This window comes from Trichechus manatus, unplaced genomic scaffold, assembly GCF_000243295.1.
Source record: "Trichechus manatus latirostris isolate Lorelei unplaced genomic scaffold, TriManLat1.0 scaffold00017, whole genome shotgun sequence".
Lineage (NCBI taxonomy): Eukaryota > Metazoa > Chordata > Mammalia > Sirenia > Trichechidae > Trichechus > Trichechus manatus.
The window spans coordinates 6,922,803-6,950,169 of NW_004443953.1; the positions used below are offsets into that span (position 1 = coordinate 6,922,803).

The window sequence follows — 27,367 nt, forward strand, 5'->3', positions numbered from 1 at the left end:
ACCCAGTATAATACCTTGCAAACAAAGGGTGAAAACAAACACTTCATAAATTCCTAATAGCGAAAACATTGTGTGAAGAGCTATGAAGGTAATTAAAACACCCTAAAGGTCCTTATAATGTAAAATAATGTTTACTGATACCAATTGTTCTATCTGTTCTCATATTCAGTTAGTCTTGGTTTATGATTGATACTATATGCTCTAAATACCCACAGTTATCATTAGCTTCAGTTCTTCCTGGTCCTACTAGCAGAGAAGAAATGTGCAGATGAAGTGTGTGTGCTGTGGGCAGGAGGAAGTAGAAAGGACTATGTAGGCTGTATTTTTTCTACTACAGATATACCCTGTTAAGCAAATTTACATAATCAAAAATGATTTAATACATATAACATGTTATAAAATCGTTTGACTTCTGATCCACAATACCATAATGTTTTATCTAAGAACCCTTTCCCCTAGCTCTATCTGGCAGAAAACAAATCCAGGGCATCCACGGTTTCACTATGTGCTACAAGCGATTACTGCATGTTTATGTTTTCCTTTGATGCATAAATAATCAATGTTAGCATTTTGAACACATTGTTACTATTTTAACATTATTACTTCATCTGAATCTAGTGGGATCAAATATTTATTTCTGGAACTCCATCTGTATTTTTGAAATCTGAGTCAAGGGGAAGCAAGGCTCAATATACCAATTTCTAATTCATAAAACACTGTCCAAGAACGCAGCCAACTAGAGGTGTGTGTAGGGATACCAATAGCTCATTTTTAGATTTTAAAAACAGAGTAAAAGATTATTCACTAATCAAAAATAACAGGTAATTTTCCCCAAAGTTTCTACTCTTTCATTATTTAACTTAATGAAAATGATAGGATTATACTGTGATATACAGTGAGAACAACCATCATGAAGGTTAAGAGAAAAACACCTGTTCGTATCATGAGAAAAATTACTATGCCATTACTAAATGAACATGCACTTGTGCAAGCTTTCAAATGTTTAACAGGTGACATTTAATAGTAAGGAAACAAAATGCTTAAATAGAAAGGAGCAAAAACACCTGGGCAGGTCTACAAGTGTGGTCGCCTATTTAGCATGCAATTGCATTTTCAACATAATTAGTTTAAATGAGCTTCTAAATTTGGGTGATGTATTGCACATGTAATTAAGATTTAATTAAAAATGTTCTATAATAAATTGTTTTCCATTTCTGACAAATCACATTAGAGAAGTAGATTTTGATTTTCAAATACTTTTTAAAATGTGTGAATCATCTGTGCTGAAAATACAAGAAAGGAAAAAAAAGGAATTCTATTGAAAGTTACATGAGATTTAAAAAATTTGAGGTAAAGGGCATAATTTCCCTTCATATTATTATGAAGGTTAGCTAAAGAGGATGGTAAAACTCATTCATTTCTATAAGCGGCAGTATTCTGAACATGATGATACACAAAATGTGTTTCTTTTTTATTTTGTATCTTTGAAGTATATGGTATATAATTTCCAACTTTTGTAAAAACATAGTAAATACAGTCTTGCCGGTGAAAAAATCTCATCAAAGCTTTGCACTAACCTGCCAAATCCTGAAACAGAGATGAAGCCCCTGTTGCCTGTCCAAGATAGATTAAGCCACTGGACAAGACTGCAGCGAGCCTGTAGAAATTCCAAAGATGTGTCATTTAGTTTTGCCCAGTATGGTTGCAAATTGAGCTGGATGTATTGTAGAGGATCACAGCAATGCTGGTTCAGTAGCTTGCAAGTCTGGGCTAATCTGCACAGGTCTGGTAGTGTAAGATGATTCAGAATCAGTTGAATGAGCTACATAAAACAGAGAAACCAAGATTATCAAGACTGAAAAACAACAAATATCACTTTATTAAGCATATAAGGTCTAATAAATAATAGTATTATTTTATAAAAATATTTTCACATAGAAAATAAATCAACATTCAACATAATTATCCAAATGCAAAGAAATCGTACATGCATAAGACTATATTGCATTTCAAAACTGTTCCAAGTGTATTCAGCTCAGGTTGACTCCTCACTTTCTTAGGGTGCAAAGATGTATCCTGGGAGATAAGCTGTTGAATAATACAATTTTTTATAGACTCAGTATTTAGTGAACATCTATTATACACCAGATACTGGTGATAAAGGAGTCCCCACTCTCATTGTTGATACCACAGCAGGGATTGGTTATTATAATGATTTACTGTAATAGCTTTGATGGAGAGAAGCACAGAATGCTACTGGAGCCCACACAAGACACAAGCCAAACCCCAAAGTGAAAGTGCACTTGTGCCAGGAAGGCTCAGTTTTAAAAGCCGGAGGGGTAACCAGGTGAAAGGCAGGACTAATGCCAAGGGACTGGGTTACAAAGGGCAATGAGGAGCCTTGAAGGGATTCATGCTGCAGAGTGATATGGTCAGATTTGTGTTTTAGAAAGATTACGCAAGGAGCCCTACTGGAGGTAAGGAGGCAGGATGAAAAACCAGACTGGGAACTACTGCAAAATTCCAGGAAAGAGAAAAGGCAATTGGCAGTGATGATGGAGTAGCAAACATACAAAAAGCATTAAGGAGATGTAATTAGAAAGACCTTTTATATCTAATTAAAACTGTCTCCTTGAACTAGTGCCAAGATTTTTTTTCTTAATGGGTAAAAAGTTAGAGATTTCTAAACTAGTTTTCAAAGAACTATTGCTAAATAGACTATTCTGAACAAAAAATAAAACACAAAGGAAAAAAGAGATCAAATATTTGTTAATGGTAAAAAACATATTTAGATGAGAGAGGAAGTTGAGTTTTTTACTTAAGGCTGTGGATTTAGTGTAGCTATATTTTTTGTTTTATAAATATGTCCTTTAACCTAAAGGTTCTTCTTCAATCTATTTCACTATCTCGGATCAGTATTAATTTCAGGTCTGAATTTCACTGTTGTAGGCCAAAATTTTACAGAATAAAGAATGACCACAAAATGATTTTTAAAATAAGTTTAAAGAATGTTTCTAAAATATGGGCATAGGCTGACTAATATACATCTTGAATATAGTAACGTTTGCGGTGCTGTTGCTATTTATTTTTAGAATTTGAACTAGGCTTTTAAAAAATAACATTAAGGGGTGTGTGTGTGTGTGCACGGGCATGCTTTAAAACAGGGAAATACAAGAAATAAAATTAAAATTAAATTAAAAATTAGCTCACAATCTCATCATTCAGATAACCCTGCTGACCTGTAAAATACTGTACAAACAAGCAAATAAACAAACAAAAAACACAGGCAAAAAATTAGAAAACCCATTTAAGAAAGGTATGAAATGAGAAGTTTCTCCTTCTCTACTCTAGATCTACCAGCCTCTCTCCCCAGAGATAATCACTGTTTAACAGTTTTTATGCTCCCTTCCAAATAAATGTGTATGAAATTCTACTCTTGGATTTGCACTAAAATTTAATGGTACCATATATACTGTTCTATACCTTGCTTTTCTCATTTAATGACATACCTTGTACATCATCCTGTATCTGTACATACAGATTCACCCATTCTATTTTATAACATTTCCTGTTCTTTTTCCTATTGCAAACAATGTTGCAATATCATTGTATTGTAGGTACATATGTATTTATATCTTCGGAAACTTCTGCAGTATATTCTTGGGATAAATTCCATGCATTTAAAAGATCTCATCTACATCCAAAATTGCCATTCAGAATGTTTTTTTCACCAATTTATACATCCATGAGTGTCATGGACTGAATTATGTCCCCCCAAAAATGTGTGTATCAATTTGGCTGGGTCATGAGTCCCAGTATTGTGTGGTTGTCCTCCATTTTGTGACTGTAATTTTATGTTAAAGAGGGTTAAGGTGGGATTGTAACACCCTTACTAAGGTCACATCCCTGATCCAATGTAAACAGAGTTTCCCTCGGGTGTAGCCTGCACCACCTTTTATCTTATAAGAGATAAAAGGAAGGTGAAGCAAGCAGAGAGTTGGGAACCTCATACCACCAAGAAAGCAGTGCCTGGAGCAGAGCGTGTCCTTTGGACCTGAGGTTCCTGCACAGAGAAGCTCCCAAACTAAGGGAAGATTGATGACACAGACCTTCCTCCAGAGCCAACAGAGAATGCATTCCCCTGGAACTGACGCTCTGAATTGGACTTGTATAGCCTACCGGACTGTGAGAGAATAAACTCCTCTTTGTAGAAACCATCCACTTGTGGTATTTCTGTTATAGCAGCACTAGATAACCAAGACAACGAGCAACGTATAAAAGCACTATTCACCTGTACCCTAGGCACCACTGGTATCAAATCTTTAAATTTTGCCATTCTGAAAGGCAAAAAAAACCCCAAAAACACAGTATGACACAGTTGTTTTTATTTGCAGTTCTTCCTCTTCTTTTTTTAATTACAAAAATTAGCTCTCTACCAAGTAAGTTATAAATGTTTCCTTTTTTCCTGTTGGTCTGTTTCTGGATTCTCTTCTGCTCTACTTATTTCTCCATTATTTCTTCCTTATCAATAGCTTTCTAGGTCAAATAAATATGCGCTGTTCTAAACTTTTAAAAGTTAGGTGTTGGAATGCATTGAACTGTTTGGTTGCAAATTAGAATCTACCTTGTCAACCCACAAATATCAATACTGTAGCTTCATAATAACAGACAGAACTAGTGTCCTTCCATTGCTCTCCTTTTCCAGAATTTTCCGGGGTAGTAGACAACAGATATGTTAATAAACCATTTTTAAACAATCAGAAATGGATAAAAATTTGGATATCTACCTCGGTGTCATTTGTCAAACAATTTTGTACATCTACTGAGATGATTGCAGGATTTTTTTCCTTTGACTTAGTACTATAGTATTATTATGAAAACACCCTGAATTCCAGGTATAAATTCTGGATTATTTCACCTTATTATTCTTTTAAAACAATTCTATTTGCTGTTATTTTATTTAAGATGTTTGTACTAATATTCTTAAGTAAAACTGGTCTGTAATTTTCTTCTTGTGTGCTATCTTAATCAGTGTTTACACTGGTTTCATAAAAAAGTTGAAAACTTCCCTTTTTCTTTATGCTATGAAAGAGTTTAAACAATATAGGAATTATATGCTCCTTAAATGTTTGAAAGAAGCTATGAATCACCTGAGCTTGGCAACAGTAAATTTTTGTAGAATGAATTAAAATTTTATTGTTTTGACTATAATACTGTAAGTTATTTCAGCAGAATTTTTAAGCAATCAGTGCAAAGAGGCACTAAAAATTAGATATATCCCTGCTTCAGAGGATAAACAATTCACTCTTTTCAGATGATTTGTAATTTAAATAACTGCTAGCAACTTCTGGCATGGTTCCAAAAAGTTACTGTATTAAAAGATGTATATATTGTGTGAAAACATTCTATGATAATATTACATTCAAAGCAAATATCAAAATAGAACAAGTAATGAAAAATCTCTGAGACTATGATTAAATAAAAGGTAACAGGTTTCAAGTTTACAAGATAATAGTCATTAATCATTACTCATCAAGTATCTAGTGTCTGTCAAAATGTGTTTTTATACGGGGGTATCCTAGCACGAAGTACCTTTTGATACCACATGAATACAGGATGTGATGTGTTGGGAAGGACTACCAAAATACTCTATTCATGATACAATTATTTTCAACTGTAGAAACATTATATCACTTGACATATGTACATTTTTTTCATTTAAATAATTTGGGTTACCTTCAAATTGCTTTTTAAGAGTTTCTCTTCTTGCTCACTGTGATCATTCAGTATTTTGCAGCATTAACTCTTTACATGGTATTCCTTACGTGTCCCTCTAGAACTACTGATTCCATCTCCTGCTGTCTTGTACAGAACTTTTTGTATTAATTAAGCCCCTCATGTATTTTAATCTTTCCCTCTCTACTGACTCCTTCCCTTCAGTGTATAAACATGCTGAAATCTCTCCCAACCTGCACCCAAACAAAAACCTTCCCACTCTATTTCAGCCCATAATTTGAATACATTAATAGAGTACATTTTTTCTGCTTATACTCAGAACATAAACACTTCTTGGCTCTGCCTCCTCCCCTCTTCTTAGCCAAGGATGGTAAAGTTGTCTCATCTCTTACCCTATGGTCATTGTCCACCAAACTGATAATGGTAAAGGGCCATCAATGATCTCCAAGTGTGACACTTCTGACCAGGGTTTTGAACAGGTTTTTTCCGGTTTGAAACCCTGCTGAGAATTTGCCTAACAAGGTCCCTACAGAGAATTTGCATTTCCGCCCCAGATATACTGAATCTGAATCTACATTTTAACAAGAGCTCTAGGTGATTCTTATGTATAACTTCCTGGGAACCAGAAAGCACCAGTCTGAAGTCCTGCTTCTAGCTTCGTTCTCCATGGCAGTCAATGTTAAATCCTTTTTATGTTTTCTGTACTTTCGTAGCTTCACAACACTTTGCTCTTAAGACCCTCCGATCTTCTATATGACCCTTATAGTCTCACTCTAGAGTTTCACTGGTATTTCACCTACTGTGGTTCGTTTCCTCTCTTTTGAGTAGACTCACTCAGATATAAATTAGAACTTCCTCCTGAGTTTCAAACTCAAATGGCAACTACCTATTGTAATCAACACCAAGTCTGCTTTGATAAATCACGGGGACCTCTTCATCAATTTTTGCCTAAATTATTGCACTAGCTTCCTAATGTGTCCCTGCCTCTCATCCTGACCTCCTGCTGGTCTATTCTCCACTTATCAATGATACTGTCAATATCCCATGCTTCTCTCTTTCCCCAACTCAACTCTTCCTTCATCTTTCCTCCATCCTCACCATAAGGGCCAGAAAGCTCTTGTCCAATCTGTGAAGCTTCCTTTCCATAACACAAAACATGAATTAGAAGTGCTGAGTTGGATCTTGCTTCCATGGCTGACTGACTGAATTAGCATGGACTCTTACACTCATCTTGATGTGGCAACTTTAGCTATTTCACAGGATGTAAACTGTAAAATGTTGTACAGACATTATAGTTATTAATACTGTTTGGCATTCAAGAGGTGTTGTATTGTTCCATGAAAGCTAAGCTACTTATGTTATTACAATGAAACCTAAAATATCCACCAATTTGGAAGGGGGATAGTCTGAATTAGTTAAAATCTAAGAGTAAACTTTTCTTAAGAAATTTGGTTATATTATTTATAACCACATACAGTAGTCTTTAGCAAAGACAGAAATGCCTGGGCCTGCCCCAATCCCACGGGGTATTTGGAAACACGTGGGAGGAAGTTTTGGTTGTCACATGACTGATACGCTACTGGTATTTAAGCCTAGAAGCCAGGATTAAGAAATATATTGCAGTGTGCCCCTACAGAGACATACTGAAAACAGAACCTCAAATCAGACACAAAAGAAGTATTTCCAGGTAAAGCCCCTCTGCCTACCTAGACCAAAAAGTATTGTTAGTTAGAAGAATACAGAACAGAGTCAGTACAGAAGAAGAAACGAAGCTTCAAGAAATTGTGGACTACTAAGTGGCGTAAGCATTCCTCTCACAATGTCATTAATACTCTTAATTTTAACAGCAAATCATCTTTAACATAAATGGTATAAAAGTTGAGCATATACTGTCCACATTTATATAATTATGAATTAATGCAGAGTATTAATTTACTATGGGTTTACTTACGTTGATCACTGTTAATTGTTACTGTTGTTAGTTGCTGTCCAGTCAATTCCAGCTTATGGTGAACCCATGTGTGCAGAGTAGAACTGCTCCATAGGGTTTTCAAGGCTGTAACCTTTCAGAGGCAGATCGCCAGACCTGTCATCCGAGGCGACTCTGGGTAGGTTTGAATCACCAACCTTTTGGCTAGTAGTTAAGTGCTTAACTGTTTGCATCACCCGGGGATTCCTTATTGTTAATTAATGATACAATAACATATATTTAATACTACATTCAGAATCATTAAAGTCAATCCGAAAGAAAAGAGGTAAAATTACTTAATATAATTTTGTCTAGTTTTTCAAAAACCAAAATATACTATATATCAGATTATGTGTACCTTACCAATGCTTCTATTTCTTTAATATCTAGCAAAATGACCATGAATAACTAAACAGTTAAAAACCTATAGTGATATGTCCAATATTGCTACTAAATATTTTTTGCTTACCTCATAAGGCAGTTTATCAAAATATCCATTATTTGGCCCTTCCCTGAGGGTAGCACTGCTAAACTTTTTGTTAAGATTGTCCATTCCACAATCATCCTTTTCTTCATAATCATCATCTTCTAGATCATTCATGTCAATAAGTGAAGTCTGGAGAGAAAGCACTGGCTTGTCCTTCATACCATGTAGCACAACTGCATCTAATTCAGTGTAATAATCCAGAAGAGAACTATTTACTTCCAGCCGTATAAGATTTGTGGGAAAATTTATCTGTTTAATACAAGGTTTAAACTGGCGAGCCTGGGAACCATTCACCTTCGTAGGTCTCTCTGACCAAAGAATCTCCCATCTGCCAAAGAAAAAAACTCCCCTATAATACAGTTTAGAATGAGATCTACTGTTACCATGCAGTTATGACCCCATACCAATAAAGTACAATGTGAAACAAAGGCATTAAATAAAGTAACTGGAATCAAAACACAAGTATTATTTCCAAGATAAGAAAGATTTAAAAGACTAAATGCCATAGACCTTATTACTCAAATTATTTTTACAACTCCCTAGTAAATTCTTTTTTGCAGATTTCACATAAGTCAGTTTTAAAACTGTGATCAGTATTAGAGGTACCTGAAGAACAACATTTAGTTTTAGAGCAAGAATAAAGCACACAGGATAAAGGTCTCCCATTGTGGAAATTAAACTGACCATCCTGCCTCACAAAAGTCCCCTGTTCCAGCTTTTCCATTTCTGTTACTGGCCTCAAACTCAAAATTTTCATGTTATCTTTTATTTTCTCTTTTTACCATCGTTAAGTTTTGTCAAAGTTTTATCAAATTGTCTCTTATTTACATGCTTTTGAATTTCACCTTTTGTATCTTATTGTCATGTTTTAGTCATCCTTGTATCTCCAATACCTAACAAATATCCAACACAATATGTGAATCATGTTTTCTACTGCCTCTCCAAATGAACTAATCTCCCCTTTTAGCCAGACTACTCATTACTTTTCATACAATAAATAAATTCAAACTTTGTTTTCACTTATCCTTGTGCTGCTACTGCAAAGCGACATCAGATGATATTAGAGGAATGTCTCATGTTCAGGAAACGCGGTCCACTCAGGACCCTGTAAAATGACTGCCTACACCGGTTCTCAACACATGTGGACTCAACCAGTCTATTTTATTGTTTAGCTTCAATGAGGAGTTTCTGTGAGGCCTAACAGAAAACTGAAAATGTAATATGGAAATCACCTCTACCAAGTACTTTGCAATAAATAAACATGCAAACAACACATGTGCTTCATGTATAGCTTGAAACACATCACAATGTAAATTAAATTATAAAATTATAAATATTAGCCTAAAGAAAGATATTGACTAAAGCAGAAATACTATATTTTAATAATGTGTTAATCTACTAAAGTCCTCTCTGTATCTTGCAAAATATGCAAAATAGTAGGTCAAGATGTCTTCCTTAACATTTCTAGTATGCTTAAATACATCAAGATTAATGCTATTTTAGTATAATTTTTGCTTCTGCTTCTTTACAGAATGAAAATTATATATTTAGTTATGCATACATCGTAAGTTATAAATATGATAGCATAGTAAAAGCAGAAGAATTAAGGATCTTATCAGTTTTTAGAAAGATTTTGAAGTATGTCTAAAACATTATTTATATTTTACTTTTTCTTAATGACCTAAAAAGTAACAAAGAAAAATAATAAGAAGAGACAAAAAAATGATTTTATAGGCCTGTGGCCATTTGAATTAAGTTAACATTAACTCTGAGACCAATACAAACTGAGTCTGTGGCATATGTGCTCAAGCGAATCTTTGTTTAAAATACCCTAAGGGAACTAGAATACATCATTTCAAAGCTAAAAAGAGAAAGGTGTCTATTTTACTAAGGAGAGAATATGCCAATTTCTTTTTATTCTATAAAAATAAAGCCAGAATTTAAAAAACCAGTCTTGTACAAGCAAATACAAGCATACACACATGCATGTGTACGTGTACACAGACGCACACATACACGCACTTTCTGGGAGATACCTCCAACTCTCAATTCTCTAGATCTAGAGCAGTTTTGATGTAATTTAACTCCTTTAATCAGTATAGTCTGTACATTTATATGTTTACTACTTATTCTCACACACTGTACCTATCTACTGAATAAATGTGGCAAAACTTTGATGCCCTAAGTATTTCAAAGGTAGAGGATCACATGTGGGAAATTCATCTTGGAATTCCTCAGGCTGGGCTTCAGTCCACAGTTGGAGCACTCAGTTTTCCAGTGGTAACCAACGGCATTCTCTTCACATGCCACGCAATTTTCTGTTGGTCTACGCCCTCCAGTGCTTCAACCGCACTGAATGCCTACTATGTGTCCAGAGCTCGAGAACAAATCATTAAACCACTCTCTTCTCTGCGACTGCTGTAGTGCTGTTACCACTGGGAAATTCTCTCCAGGCTCCCAAGAAGCAGCAGGTACGCAAGAGAGGAAAAGAGATGTTTCGTTAATGGAAACCAGAGAGAGTAAGTTTTCTGACTTGTATTCAGGTTTGAAGTCAGGCACATGGGTGCACAAAGCTTCCTCGTAAAGAGACTATCCCCTGGTTAGTAAGCGTATCGACCACTGTAGTCCGCAGAAAATTGTTCTTTTGTCAACCCTGTTCCATTTCAGCAGTTCAAAGTGAAAGAACAGGAAAACAGAAGGAATAAAAGACACAAGTATTCTGATATGTGAACCTCCTTATTGCCCGCCTCCCAACCAATCTCTAATTGGAAATTAACAAACTGGCATTCTGATTTAAAAAAAAAAAAAAAAAATGCCAAGGATCTGGTCAATTCTGGCTTAAATGGTAAAATCATGTTTCTTGGACACAAAGTCAAGGGGCCTACACCATGAAAAATTTCTTAAATGACTGCTTAAACAACTCCCTTTGGCAGCAAATACTCTGTGACAATCGCCTTCTCTCTGCTTTCTTCACTTCAACATTACGTAGTCAACGTGCTTTTAACACTCAAAAAGAAAAAGATCCACACAACTGAATTTTATCCCCAAATAACTTTATTCAAGTCAGTTTCTTTAAAATGATTTCAATTTGATATTTTCTCTCTTCTCTTTTCTCTCTTCGAAAATTTAACCGAGCTAGCTTATTTTCTGACTCTTACACAGCATCCATGAAGTTCTTATCCTCTGGACCAGGATACTCTATGCCACCTTGTATTCATTTCCTCTTAACAGGGCACCAAGGCAGAGACTTGGTGGCAAAGTAGTTGATAGCTCAGGCTGCTAATCAAAAGGTCAGCAGTTCGAATCCACCAGCTGCTCCCTGGAACTCTATGGGGCAGTTCTACTTTGCCCTTTAGGATTGCTATGAGTCACAATCAACTCAACGGCACACAACAACAACAGGCAAGAAGTCAAAAGACTTTTAAATCTGATAGAACTACCTGTATCCGTTCTACTTCACTCACTGAACAATGGAATGTAGATTCATGAAACAGGAAAGGACTGCTTTTAAATTTTGAATGGTCTGGAGCTATATGTCCATTTCCTGCAAACAAATTCCTGAACTACCCCAATGTACTGTTTTTTAAAAAATAGTATTTTATTGTGTTTCAGATGAAAGTTTACATAGCAAATTAGGTTCCCATTTAACAAGTTTTATACAAATCTTTCCGTGACATTGGTTACGTTTCACCATGCGTCAGCATTCTCATTATTTCCATTCTGTTTGTTCTGTTTCCATTAATCTAGCTTCCCTGCCCCTCCTTACCATCTCATCTATGCTGTAGGGTAATTGTTGACCGTTTGGTCTCACACAGTTGATTATTTAAGGGAGCACAGTACTCACGGGTGATACTATTAATCTTATAAGCCTATCTATTATTTGGGTAAAAGGCAACCTCCCACAGTGGCTTCAGTTCCAAGTGAAAAGGGTATCTTACAGTGATAGTCTCAGGGGTTCCTCTAGTCTCTATTGGTCCAGTGAGTCTGGCCTTTTTTAGGAATTTGAGTTTTGTTCTACATTTTTCTCCCATTCTATGCAGGACCTTCTAGTGTGTCCCTGGTCAGAACAGTCAGTAGTGGTAGCCCGGCACCATCTAGTTTCTCTGGTCTCAGGCTAATGAGGCTGTGGTTCATGTGGGCTATGTACTCGTTTGTTGGCTAACTACTAAGGTGGGCATAAAACCATGTACTCAACTAAAATAACAGGCAATATAATCCAGTGGTTCCCAAAAAATAGTACATGATGGAGTTTTCTGTGACTAAATATGAAAAGTAATAGAATGTATATTGGTGTATACAAAAAAAAATGCATATATATATATGTTGCCCTAAATTGCCAAAGTTCATTATTCTGAGATTCTGATCACCCTAATTTCTTGGTATAAACTGAGGTTTCCTTTATACAAATGATAGTGATGATAAATGATGTTGGCATCTCATTTGTCTTTTTATTTTATTTCTGTTATTGAGAATATACATAGCAGAACACACACAAACTCAACAATTTCTACATGTACAACTCAGTGGCACTGATTACATTCTTCCAGTTGTGCAACCATTCATATCCTTCTTTTTCGAATTGCTCCTCCTTCATTAACATAAACTCAATGCTCCCTAAGTTTTCCGTCTAATCTTTGGAGTTGCTCTTGTGAATTCGATCCTATATAGACAGATCTTGAAAGAGCACAATGCTTGAGGCAGATGTTCTTTACATGTTAAGCTAAACTACTATTTGGTTTTAAGAAGACTTTAGGGGATATTTTTGGTTTAATGATTAAAGATTATCTCAGGGCAAAAATTTCAGGGGCTCATTCAGCCTCCATGACTCCAGAAAACCTAGATTCCATTAGAATTTGAAATTATGTTCTGAATTTTCCCTCTTTTGACCAGGATTCTTCTGTAGAATCTTTGATCAAATGTTCAGTAATGGTAGCCAGGCCACCATCCAGTTCTTCTGGTCTCATGGCAAAAGGGGCAATTGTATATGGACGCAATTAGCCACACATTCCATTTCATCCTATGCTTGTTTACAAGTCAATAATCTAACACCTCTCTATCAGTGTCCCAATTTTCATTGTTATTATGGTTATTCATCATCAAAAAAAACACTTCAAAAACTATCCTAAAGTACAACAATGTCAGTGACAGGATAATAACCATACGTCTACAAGGAAGACCAGTTAATACAACTATTGTTCAAATTTATGCACCAACCACTAGTGCCAAAGATGAAGAAATTGAGGATTTTTACCAACTTCAGCCTGAAATTGATCAAACATGCAATCAAGGTGCATTGATAATTATTAGTGATTGGAATGTGAAACCTGGAAACAAAGAAGAAGGATTGGTAGTTGGAAAATATGGCCTTGGTGATAGTAACAATGCCAGATACCACAAGACAGAATTCTGCAAGACCAATGACTTATTCATTGCAAATACCTTTTTTCAACAATATAAATGGCGACTATACAAGCAGACATCACTAGATGGAATACACAGGAATCAAATCGACTATATCTGTGGAAAGAGATGATGGAGAAGCTCAATATCATCAGTTAGAACAAGGCCAGGGCCTACGAAGGGGACAGACCATCAATTGCTAATATGCAAGTTCAAGTTAAAGCTGAAGAAAATTAAAACAAACTCACAAAAGCCAAAGTATAACCCTGGGTATATCCCACCTGAATTTAGAGACCGTCTCAAGAACAGATCTGATGCACTGAACAATAATAATCGAAGACTGGACGAGTTGTGGGATGACATCAAGGACAACATACATGAAGAAAGCAAAACGTCACTAAAAGGACAGGAAAGAAAGAAAAACCCAAAATGGATGTCAAAATAGGCTCTGAAACTTGCTCTTGAACGTAGAGTGGCTAACCAAACTGAACAAAACCAGATGCTGTCAAGTCAAATTCAACTCATAGCGACCCTACAGGACAGAGCAGAACTGCCCCACAGGGTTTCCAAGGAGCGACTGGTGGATTCAAACTGCTGACCTTTCGGTTAGCAGCAAAGCTCTTAACCACTGTGCCACCAGGGCTCCAGAGTAGCTAAAGCAAAAGGAAAAAAATGATGAAATAAAAGAGCTGAACAGAAGATTTCAAAGGGCAGCTTGAGAAGACAAAGTAAAGTATTATAATGGAATGTGCAAACACTTGGAGTTAGAAAACCAAAAGGGAAGAACATGCTTGGCACTGCTCAAGCTGAAACAACTGAGGAAAACAAAAAATTCAAGTTTCAAGTTGCAATACTGAAGGATTCTATAGGCAGAATGTAGAATGATGCAGGACGCATCAAAAGAAGATAGAAAGAATACAGAGAGTCACCATACCAAAAAGGACTGGCTGATATTCAGCCATTTCAGGAGGTAGCATATGATCCAAGAACTGATGGTACTAAAGGAAGAAGTCCAAGCCATACTGAAGGCATTGGCAAAAAACAAGGCTCCAGGAACTGACCAAATACCAACTGAGATGCTTCAGCGAACAGATGCAATGCTAGAAACGCTCACTCATCTATGCCAAGGAATTTAGAAGACAGCTACCTGGCCAACTGACTGGAAGAGATCCATATACATGCCCATTCTAAAGAAAGGTAATCCAAAGGAATGCGGAAATTATCGAAAAATATCATTAATATCACACACAAGTAAAAACCAGTTTCAGCAGTACATCGATAGGAAACTGCCAGAAAATCAAGCCGAATTCAGAAGAGGATGCGGAACAAGGAATATCTCTGCTGATGTCAGATGGGATCTCAGCTGAAATTAGAGAATGCCAGAAAGATGTTTACCTGTGTTTAATTCACTATGCAAAGGCATTAGACTGCGTGGATCATAATAAATTATGGATAACACTGAAAAGAACAGGAATTCCAGAGCACTTAATTGTGCTCATGCACAACCTGTACACAGACTAAGAGGCAGCTGTTCCAACAGAACAAGGGGATTCTGCATGGTTTAAAATCAGGAAAGGTGGGTGTCAGGGCTGTATCCTTTCACCATTCATATTCAATTTGTATGCTGAGCATATAATCCAAGAAGCTGGACTATATGAAGGAGAAAAGAGTCATCAGGACTGGAGGAAGATTAATTAACAACTTGCAATATGCAGATGACATAACTTTGCTTGCTGAAAGCAAAGAGGAGTTGGAGCACTACTTACTGATGAAGATCAAGGACTACAGCCTTCAGTATGGATTACACCTCAACATAAAGAAAACAAAAATCCTCACAACTGGACCAATAAGCAACATCATGATAAACGGATAAAATACTGAAGCTGTCAAGGATGTCATTTTTACTTGGATCCATAATCAATGCCCACGGATGCAGTAGTCAAGAAATCAAACGACATACTGCATTGGGCAAACGTTCTGCAAAAGACCTCTTTGAAGTGTTCAAAAGCAAAGACGTCACTTTGAGGACTAAGGTGTGCCTGACCCAAGACATGGTATTTTCAATCACCTCATCTGCATGTGAAAGCTGGACAATTAATAAGGAAGACCAAAGAAGAACTGACGCCTTTGAATTACAGTGTTGGCGAAGAATACTGAATATACCATGCACTGCCAGAGAAATGAACAAATCTGTTTTGGAAAAAATACACCTAGAATGTTCTTTAAAAGCAAAGATGGCGAGACTTCATCTTATGTACTCTGGACATGTTAGCAGGAGGGACCAATCCTGGGAGAAGGACATCATGCTTGGTAAAGTAGAGGGCCAGCAAAAAAGAGAAGACCCTCAACACAATGGACTGACAAAGTGGCTGCAACAATGGGTTCAAACATAGCAAGGACTGTGAGGATGGCAAAGGACCAGGCAGTGTTTTCCCCTGTTGTACAAAGGGTTGTCAAGTTGGAACCAACTTGATGGCATCTAACAACAACATATTACAGTCAAAGGGCTAATTTCCTTGTTATATAAAGTTATTTAAGGTGGTCATAATATTTCCTGGCAACTGCACATCATTTCCCTAATCTTCTCACTCTGAGATGATTATTTCATATCTTCACCTTTCCAGTCACACTTGCAATGTTTCCTTGTCCAGCCTCACTCAAAGCTAATGAGGCTGGCCTCACTGAGAAAACAGAAGCAATCAGAAGAGAATTTCCACATGTTTTCATCATGTCTACCCATCTACCAGCTTCTGAACCTTTCTTTTACTTTCTGTGAATGAAAGAAATACCTTCTCACTACTCCTTGAACATGCAAGGTATACTTCCACCTCAGGCCTTTATCTTTGCTGTTCCCTCTGCCTGCAGCGCTCTTCCTCTAGATATCCTTCATGGCTTGCTCCCTTCACCTTCATGTTTTGCTCAAGTATTACTTTCTCAGTGAGGCCTTCCCTGACCACCCAAGTTAAACTGTACCTCCCCTTCCATGCTTTGCTTTTCACTGCAGTACGTATCACTTACTAACTTACCATGTAATTTGCTTACTTCATTTATGTCTCTCTTCACAATAGAATAAGTTCATAAGCACAGAGATTTTTGTCTATTTTGTTCATTATTCACTGATACATTTCCAATACCTAGAATAGTGCCTAGCACATGGTAGACATGCAAATACTTAATAAATGAGTAAATTAATAAATTGATATAAAGAGTTCCAAAACCTGATAAGAACTGAACACATAATAGAAAAATGGGCAAATAATATGATCACATAGTTCGAGGAAAATTAAATATAAATGGCTCTTAAACAGGTGAAAAGATGTTCACCCTCACAGATAATAAAAAATTTAAAGTTAAAATGAGGTTATCATTTTTTTCACCTATTAAATTGGCAAAAATATTAGAATTTATTAACAAATTCTGTGGGTGAGGCTTTAGCAAAATAGGTATACATATACATTGTTGGTGGGAATATAAACAGGTATAGCCTCTTTGGAGGGCACTTGGCTCTATAGATCAAAATTACAAATACATACAACCTTGACCCAGGAATCCTCAGAATTTATCCCACAGATACACCTGCACACATATGAAATGACTTATAACAAAGTTTTTACTGTAAAATGTTTGCAATAGTAAAGACTGGAAACATCTAAGTGCCCATCAATAGGGGACTGGTTAAGAAGTTGGGGGTACATATATACTGTACATTACTTGCAACTGCAGAAAAGAATGAGGAAGCTCTCTTTGTATTTATACTGGAAGGATCCAACATATACTACTAAGTGAAATAAGTCAAGTATGGAGCAAGGTGAATAGCATGCTTAGTTTTGTATATAAAGGAAGTAAAAGTATGCTAGTATTTTCTTGTATCAGCATAGAGAAACTCTGGAATGATACAACACAAATGAAACTGACAATGTAGCTTCTCTGGGAGACAGATGGATCCTAGGTACATGGGGAACAGGGTATATGTGACACTGCATTATATACTTTTTAGATTTTTGGACAATGTGGATATATGACCTACTCAAATAATTATATTAAAAAATCAGGTTGAACTACAAAAAGAGAGAAACAAAGAGTAGGGAGCTGCTATGCAAATTAATGATGCAATTAGGCTTTTAAGAGGAACACATAAATTACTTAAAGCAACGTTTATGTTTAAATGAATATACTGTCACAAAAATACACCTAACAGTAAAGCTAATCCCCTGAAGACCTTCTGTAGGTATCATTCTATAGGCCTATTGTGAATTACTCGAAGTATTTAAAAGTGATAACATGATGCCTGTTTGAAAATATTTTAGAAGTCATATTTCCTACTAACTTCTCAGATTGGCCCATGTCTCGATTAGTTCAAATGGTGGTTCTCATGTGTGGTAAATTCTGTTGCACACAAATCTCATAGTCTATGAATATTACAGTGTGGGTGTTACAAGTATGAAGAATGCATTCAATAGTGTGATTTTTCCTCCCCTACAATATATCAAAGGAAATATCAAAAATCCAACTTCTTTAAATTATTTAAGCAAATGCTTCCAATGGGGGGGGGGACATCAAATATTACAGCAATCAATGCTTTTCAGTCATATAAGTTAGGTTATTAAAAACAAGTCTTACCTTACTTCAGCTGGTAGACTTGGGGAATAGGGATTTGCAGAACAAGCCAGAATTCTAATGACTGCTCCAGGATGATAGGTTTCCAGAACATGAACAGCTGTAGGATACACCTGTTGTTCAAAAGTAAGTTCCACATAGTCCTGGCTCTGAAAATTAGGTGGCGTCCTCTTGAATGGCAAGGAAGCACTAGGACACTGATCCCACCATGTTCCATAAGTTCGAAACACAGCTGTCTGAGTAAAGTCACCAGAACTTGGGAATACATTTGGTACACCTGCCAGATTCCACATGGTATAGGACATACTATTCTCACTTCCATAATGGGAACTGAAATCCACTACTTCTTTGGCATACTGGATCACCTCTGCATTGAGAGGGGAAGTCCGGCTGTTTGATTCTATAGTTCTATGGCTGTTCATCACTTCTCCTCTTGTAGCTGTCCTGGCTCGGCGCCGAAGGCATATATAATAAAACATAGTCAGAACTGTTAACATAGGAAATACTGGTGACATCTAGATGTGAATTATGAAGCTTCAAAAGGTCAGGTGTCCTCAGTAAGATGCATGAACTCTCTGAAGGAAGTTCTAAAAAAATAAATGGCTTGGTGAAGTAAAATAATTTAAATAAGCAGAAAAATGCATGGATAAGGTAAATAACAGACTTTTTCCCCAATGTAATTTCCCGGAATGAAACTCTGAAAAAACAAGTTTTAAATTGAAAATGTGAATCTCTGGTATAAAGAATTTATCCAAGGTACTTCTAAAAAAACCTAAATATTGTCAATGTATATAATTTTATGCCATATAAGAAACAAAGCTGGTATTTAAGTCAATGGAAGATGTATGATCCAAAAAGATCTATTTCATAGAAAATTATACCCATCATTCAATAACCGAAATTTTTGAACTTTTAAAATTATTTAGAATACATAGTGAACCACTAAAATGCTGCTGTAAATTCAGAAGAATCTCAGGCATTGCTGTAATTTCACATTTTCACAAATGATTCTCTATTGTTCATTATTATTTTCTTCCAAATATGCTAAGTATAGATTGCGTAACATGGGAATATAGTTTTCTGGAGTTGACAGTTAATCCAGACCAATTAAATTAACTGCCTTACACATCACAGATCACCAGACAGTGTTTAATTTATAACTCTTAGCATTATTTGTTAGGGCAGTCCACAGCTGGCTGGCATCTGGTCTGTTGCCAGCTACTCTTAGAAATCACTCACCCCAGATAGAATGGTCACAGGATCCACAGAGGAAAGGCAAAAGTTGGCACTTGTCCATGTAGACTGAAATCTGCATGCTGATTTCAGGTACAAATGCTGAAATGTGACATTTTCTTACCTGTAAGATAAGAGTTTCAGAATATATTTTTACTTCCAACTTAAGAAGTCAAATACACCAAAAAGATTATTATAGTCATTTATTAGACAGCATTCAAATTGAGCAGGTCACATTTTTCTGAGTCTTGTGGACAATTCTGGATAATTAACATATTTTTTTAAATTTAGCATAAAATAATGAATCCTTTTTATATAAGGGTTGCAAACCCATAGCTTATGCATCAAACTATGTCTGTAGACATATTTTATTGGTATCAAACAGCTTTGTAAAATTTGAATTAGTTTGTAACCTTTAACGATTAAGAGGAACCCATGCAAAAAGGCTTGCCTGAGCTCTCCCAGCAGCTGCAGTTGTTCCCAGCCAACCCCACTAGCTTATAATCAGGCTTGGCCACTGTCCACATTGAACAGGTGACCTCTTGTCTATATAAACAAGAAATCAAGCATCCTTATTTTTGTACCTGTGAAGTCTTGAGTTTAACTACTCCTCAGTAAAAGAAGGGGAATGTATTAACTTTTATTTAATAAAGAAATATGTGAGCCTTCCAAAACTTTAGAATTAAGATTGTAAAACATTACTTACATTAAATGTCTTTCCCATTCAAAACTCTCCAATGGCTTTTTCTAATCTACAAAATATAATCTAAACTCCTTGGCTTGGCATTTCAAGGCTCTTCTCAAACTAGATCCATCTCTTCTCTAACAGTCAACCCAGTCAAGTCCTAATCATCTTTCATATTTTACTTTAAGTCTCATTTCCTCTGTCATTCCTTTCCAACTACTTTATCCCATATAAGTACACTTTTTCTGACTAATAAAAGCCTTACTCTCTGGCACCTACTAGCATTGCATTTGTATCACACGTATGTCCTAGCTCCACAAGGGTCTAGATTAGGAGTGAGTTTCTTAAAGGCGGGAATCTTGGCAAACATTTTTTATTTTTTACAGTACTCAGTATACATGTAAAAAAGAAACCCACTGCCGTTGAGTCGATTCCGAGTCATAGCAACCCTACAGGACAGAGCAGAACTACCCCATACAGTTTCCAAGGAGCATCTGGTGGAATCGAATTGTTGACCTTTTGGTTAGCAGCCATAGCTCTTAACCACTAAGCCGATAAAATGTTTGGCATGTTGCTAGAATGGAGATAAACAACCAAAAAATTTTTATAAAAATATAGAAACATTTAAAATTACATAACAAAATCCCTCCACCTCTCCACCCCGGCCAAATTCAAACACAATGAAATGCTTAATAAAATATAACAAGTGAAACAGTAAAGAGCTGAGCTTGAAATACACAAGGAAAATCCACATCTGTGAGAAACAAATAGGAACATCAAACAGAAGCTAACTTGACTCAGGGAACCAGTTATGGGCCTTAACGTTTAGGAGGAGACTTTCTACCACCCAAGCAGAGATTATTTCAAGCCATGGGTCACATCTGGAAGGATCTTCACAAAGCCAAGACTTGAGAGCTTATCTACAAAACCAGGACTACGAAAACTAAGCTCACTGGCCAGGAAGCTCGAGAAGGCATGACATCAACTGAGGCAATGGAGCGAAAGTCACTAGAGGGAAATTCGAACCCTGTTAGGCATTGTCTTAGTTATCTAGTGCTGCTACAACAGAAATACCTCAAGTGAGTGGCTTTAACAAACATATTTATTCTTTCATAGTTTAAGAGGCTACAAGTCCAAATTCAGGGCGTCAGCTCTAGGGGAAGGTTCTTGTCATCAATCTTCCCCTGGTCTAGGAGCTTCTCAGTGCAGGGACCCTGGGTTCAAAGAACATGCTCCACTCTGGCTCTTCTTGCTTGGTGGTAATGAGGTCCCTCTCCTCTCTGTTTGCTTCTCTCTTTTATATCTCAAAAGAGATGGACTCAAGATACAATCTAATCCTGTAGAATACATCATGTCTCATTAATATCAGAGAGATGAGAATTTACAACACACAGGATAAATCATATATCAGATCAAAAAATGAAGGACAACCACCCAACAGCGGGAATCATGGCCTAGCCAAATTGACAAACATTTTAGAGTTGACAAACACAATTCAATCCATAACAGGCACATATCATGCATATAGTATGGACCTAAATTCACATTTCCTTCATGAATTAGGATCACTTCCCCCACCACCAGCAAGCCAAAAAAATATAGTTTTAAGTAGTCCCAAACTGGTAAAACTTGAAGGTGTGATAGGGACAAATGTAGAACCTCTGTGCAGGGATGCTTCCATAACCCAGAACAGACCAAACCCTCACGGAAGATGCATTACAGTAAAACAAAAAAAAACACAGAACACAAGAGAAAATGAACCATGTTGAAGGACAGTCAGTAAAGTCACCAGATGGAGGAATTTGTACCCCAAGAACCAGCAATAATAGAACAATCTGAACAAGACATTTTCCGGAGAAGGGTAACAAAGCATTTACTAAAGTAAGTAAGATTTTTCTGTAGCACATACTCCTAGTGCTGATTCATCTCAGGACATGTAACACCAAGTGCTGAAGTACAGGTCATGTTATAAATGTGAAGAAAAACAATTATCTAGTCATATCACTTCTTTATTCAAACATTTCACCTACCACAAGTATAAACCTGTCAAAAAAAATTTTACAACTACAAAAAATCTCTAATCCTTATCACCAAAATTTGAGATACAGCTTTTTCTTTTACAATATATACTTTATTTCAAAATAGCCTCTCTATAAATTTAAAACGGTCCTTTTCTTTCTTAAAAGAAAAAGAACTAATGAAATACAGTAGCTCCCACTCATCCGTGGTTTCAGTTACCCCTGGTCACCCCAGTGTGAAAATGTTAAATGAGTAGCGTGAAGAAATCTCTTGCCATCCCACTCCATCCAGCCTGGAGACCACATTCACGTAACTTTTATTACTGTATGTTGTCATAATTGTTCTATTTTATTATTAGTTACTGTTGTCAATCTCTTACTGTACCTAATTTATAAATTAAACTTTATCATAGGTATGTATGTATAGGACAAATAGTATATATAGGGTTCAGTATTATTCGTGCTTTCAGGCATCCACGGGGGTCTTGGAATGTACCCCCCACGGATGAAGGGGGACTGTTGCAGAGTTAAACTATAAAAGTAAAATTTAGGAAATTAAAAACAACTTATAACAAGTACCCAACTTAACTGACAGATCAGCTAATTTGGAAGACTAGATGTTGTATCCCTGGGGATCGCCACAGGAAAGACAGAAAACTGTTTGCTGAGACGATGGTTAAGTTTCACTGTAGAATCTTTGGACATCACTTCTCACTCTACAATCTATGAAATGCTTCAGCTAAGCTCCTTCCACATTCTTTCTAAAACTGTATTAATAGGAGAGTAAAGCAGTTTTATAAAACCAAGGAAACGTCTACAAAATGAGATATTATCACTCCTGTGAGTTTCACAATCATTTTTGGCGAAAAGATTGAGACAAATTGTGAAAATCAAATTCCATTTGACATACCAAGCCTCAAGCTTTATAACTATTTACCAGCTAGTTTTTACTATTGTGGGTTATCAGGTAATATCAAACACATTAAGACTGCATATGGGTCACATTATTTTTAAGTTGTTTTAAAGTTAAATAAAAATTTTTAAAGTAAAATTTTACATTGAGGCAACATATGTGAGTTATAAATTGTAAATAAATGTATATATATATTATATGTTCACACTTCTTTAGCACAGAAGAGAAATGCAAAATGGAAGCTTTGTTTTTTCCAACTACGGATAAGACTAAGTTTGAAAGTTAATTTTCTGTGAGATAAAGCTAAAAATGATAAAAGAAATTTTTGAAAGAAAAGCAGTGTAAGAATAAACATATTTATTCTTTTCCCTACAGTGTATTCGAAAAATATAACAGAAGCTAAAACCTGTTTTTAAAAATAAGGCATAGAAATTAAAAAGGGAAATGTGTAAACCTATTGTTAACACCCTTCATTGATTCTAAACTCCTTCACAATCTACTAAGATGACACATAGAAGTGTTTTGGGGGTGGAAAAGAGCATATGGGGAAGAAAGGATAGCTCCCTCTACTTTTCCCTGGGAAATGAAGCTGAAAGGGGGAGTAGCGCCAATGCCTCAGGATTCATGTGGGCAGCAACAACCAATGTAGAAGTCCAAATTATCCATGTATGTACTCTCTGGACTTTTGCCAAAGCATGTAGGCAATTTGGGATAACCAATGAATATCCCAATGGGCAATAAACAAAATGTAAAAGATACAATAACTCTATTTTATTAGGAGAATGAGAATCAAAGACAAAATGATTTCTGTCCCACTTGACCCAAATAAATATTAGTCTAGGACATCAAATTTGTCCAAGGGAATGATTATAAAATAAACCTTTCAGGAGGCACTCACTTTCTCTTCCAGTTCATTCAAAAAGCTACTTTAATTTTAAATACTCACATTTTTTAAAAAAACAAAAAATATTATTTTCCAACTAACAGTCAAAATTAGAAATAGGGTGGTCTTTATTAGTTGCTTACCCAATCAACAACCAACAATGATTAAGGGGTGAGAAAGTCTCACAACATACTGAACTTTTATACTAGCATAGTCAAGGAACACAAAACAACAGCCCTTTTAATTTGTATCATGAGACTTTCACACTCCTTGGGAAGCAACTTGCTTCATACAACATGATTTTATCATAATACAACTTTATTTTCAACCACATCTTTCATATTATAAAATGCTTAACAAAGTTAAATAATACAATTACAGAGAAAGCTACAACAGTGGAAAAGAGAAATTAAGAGGTATAGACAAGGGAGAACATATGTTTACTACTGAGATTTGAAGTGAGATGGGGAGTCGATGAGGCGGACAGAAGCAGGATGGCAGGAACTGCAGAGAAGACGGCTTGTGCTTGGGCAGAGGTAAGGGGAGGATGGAAAAGGAGGATTCTTTGTGAAATAAACAAAAGGAGGCAATGAGAATGAATTAGAGCCAGGACAAGGGAAAGGCTAGGTTCATCAACTGTGATTTCATGCAACCTGGATAACAACTTTCTTCTGATTGTCTTTCAAAACTGGATACCAATTTTAAAACTCAAAAGAGGATTCTCAACTTATCTTAAAGTAAAAAGACATGGAAAAAAAGATAAAAATGACAGACAATAAAGCACAGTCATATTCTGAAAGCAAGAAGTAACACAATACTTACTTGCAAAATAGTCCACAAAAACATGCTAATAAGTGCAAGAGAAAATAACTGTTTAGACAGCTTTGCAGGATAGCACCAAAATGCAATAAAGTACATAAAGTCGTGGTAAATCAAGAAAAAAAGGTCAAATCTTAAATGTTATAGTTTATGAATCCTGCGGAAACTGATCCAAAGACACTGTTTTGAGGAAAGGATTTTTCTGGTTGAATCTAAAAATCAAGATATGGGGAAATGGAGGAAAATATCGATCAAGGAAAGCGTGTAACTGTATTTGAATTTGGTGCAGCATCTGACACTCATAGTCAGCCGTCTCTACTAGTCTTCCCCCTCTAGGCTTCTATTACCACCACATGCTCTTAGATCTCCTCCTGCTTCTCTGGGAACCTCTTCTCAATCTCCTTCCTGGGTCATCTTCCTCCTCCTGCCTCTTAAATATATAAAGGTACCATTAGAGGAAGGCCTTCTTTTTGCTAACGAGATATACAAAGACGTACCCCCTACCTTTGCACCCATCTTCTCCCTGTCCCTTGCACTGCCACACACCCCAACCCTTGCTGTAGACCCACCAGAACATCTGTGCCCTCAACAGTGCTTATACTTTCACATATTAACATCTTCACATATATATATACACACACATATACTTGTAGAGGCTGGCAAGTCCCAAGTCCGTGGGTCGGATGTCAGGCTGGAGGCTTCTCTGGACTCTTGTAGTTGCAGGGGCTGATGAACCCAAAATCAGCAGGTCAGATGGCAGGCTGCTGGCTCACGGGGGAGGCTAATGAATTCAAGATCAGCAGGTAAGACTGCAAACTGCTGGATCAGAGGCTGTGGAGGCCAACGACACCCAGAACTAGAAGCCAGATGATGACAAGCTGGATGCTGGATGCCGAGCAAAAGAAAGCTTTGCCAGAGCATCTGTATATGTATACTAGATACAGGCCACACCCCCAAGGAAACTTCCCTTACAACTGATGGGCTGATCATATCAGATCACATCACGGAGGATGACCATATCATTACATAACTGCCAAACTACCTCATTACGTAACTGCCAAACCATCGAGAATCACGGCCCAGCCAAACTGACACACAACCTTAACAATCACACCCACTGAGATATTTCTCTACCCCAACAGACTATGAACTTCTCAAGTTCAGAGAATGTGCCTTAATTACAACTATACCCTTAGGGCCTAACACATCATATATGCTCAATAAACATTTGTTCTATATTTATCGAGACTGGTATAGTAGATGGCATGAGAGAATTAAAACAGACAAGTTTAAAATAAACACCAGAAATTAAACCTGTGACTCTTCAAGATAAAGCACATGTAGACCAAAAACTGAAGGAAAAAAATGTTCCGTATCTTGATGTAGAGAAAAAGAAGAAAAAAATGGATAATAAAAACCGAAACACAATAGGTAAGAATCAAATGTCGAGCTTCTCTGAAGCCATCCAAGAAGGAACAGTATACATATTGAAATCTGACTGTTTGAAGAGAATGTAAAAAAGTGGTAACTTTTATTAGTACAAAAGAAATCCCTGAATACATAAGAGACTTGACTCTGGCCACAAAGACACTCTGATTGAAATTAAAGATTGATTCATGAGAGAGAAGATTAGAGAGGTAAAAGAAAGCTATTTCCTCAAATACAATGATTTTTTAACACTCCAAATCTATGTTAAGACCATAGGTTGATTATGGAAAACTGGAAAAAGTATGGGAGAAAAAGAAGTTCTTTAAAAAAAAAAGGGGATAACCTAAGAGCAAGAAGAGACAGGGCAAGAGAGGTGATAATATAAGAGCAAGGGCAAAAAAAGAAAGGCTGATATTATCCTGGTGTTAGATATACTGGGGAAGAGCAAAGGCTGAGTGTTAGCAAAAGCATTCCTTTTTTTTCATCATCACTATTTACCTTTCCATTGTACTATATGCTTAAAACTAAAATATTGTAAAAATGCAACACTATCAGTAAGGAGACTACTGGGGCTGGTATATTACTTACCACTTTATGTGTGCCCTCTTCCTCTAACTAAATTCTTCTCCAGTTAAAATGTTTATTATTATTGTATTTTTTAACTAATAGGGATCTGATACAGAATAAATGGGTGGAGTTCTTAACCGAACCAAGTGAATCAACAGGAATAAAAGAGCCTCCTGTCTGGTCTCAAAGCTTCTTGAAAATCTAGACAAATGAATCAGAAGCAAACTAGCAGGAGAGCCAGCCAGGAAGAAGCCCCAACGTTGCAGAAGCAGATAACCAAGATATAAGTGCAAACACTTAAGGACAGACTATATCGCAGTTACCACATGGGCAACAAAGACGCCCAGGCCTGGATGCTAAAATGGAGCAATGTGTTTGGAAGCCTGAACTCACCCAAAAAGCAAAAACTGCCTCAAAAAAATTAGCAAGAGAATAAGTAATGAAAAGGCACAGGGGAAAAATGAGGTAGAAAGAAGATGGGTGACAAAGAAGTAAGTAATGCCCAAAAGAACTGGCCTAAAGGCAGAGGGATAATCTTGAAAACCTGAGATGTAAACATCATCTCTCTCTCTTCCAAGAATCAAGGCAGGGCTCAAAAATGCAAAGATGTGA

At 36.4% G+C, this 27,367-nt stretch overlaps 1 protein-coding gene across 4 annotated transcripts in view; it reads right to left on the reverse strand.

Moving 5' to 3' along the window:
• FBXL4 (F-box and leucine rich repeat protein 4) overlaps positions 1–27,367 on the reverse strand; it is a 93,566-nt gene that overhangs the window by 56,512 nt on the left and 9,687 nt on the right. For all 4 annotated transcript variants that reach the window (XM_023727576.1, XM_023727577.1, XM_004372410.1 and 1 more), the window contains exons 2-5: positions 19,449–19,566; positions 18,213–18,796; positions 8,175–8,520; positions 1,578–1,822 (exon numbers count right to left, since the gene is read on the reverse strand). In XM_023727576.1, coding sequence (XP_023583344.1) covers positions 1,578–1,822; positions 8,175–8,520; positions 18,213–18,724 — 1,103 coding nt within the window. In that variant the 5' untranslated portion in view covers positions 18,725–18,796; positions 19,449–19,566. The remainder of the gene's footprint in view (positions 1–1,577; positions 1,823–8,174; positions 8,521–18,212; positions 18,797–19,448; positions 19,567–27,367) is intronic.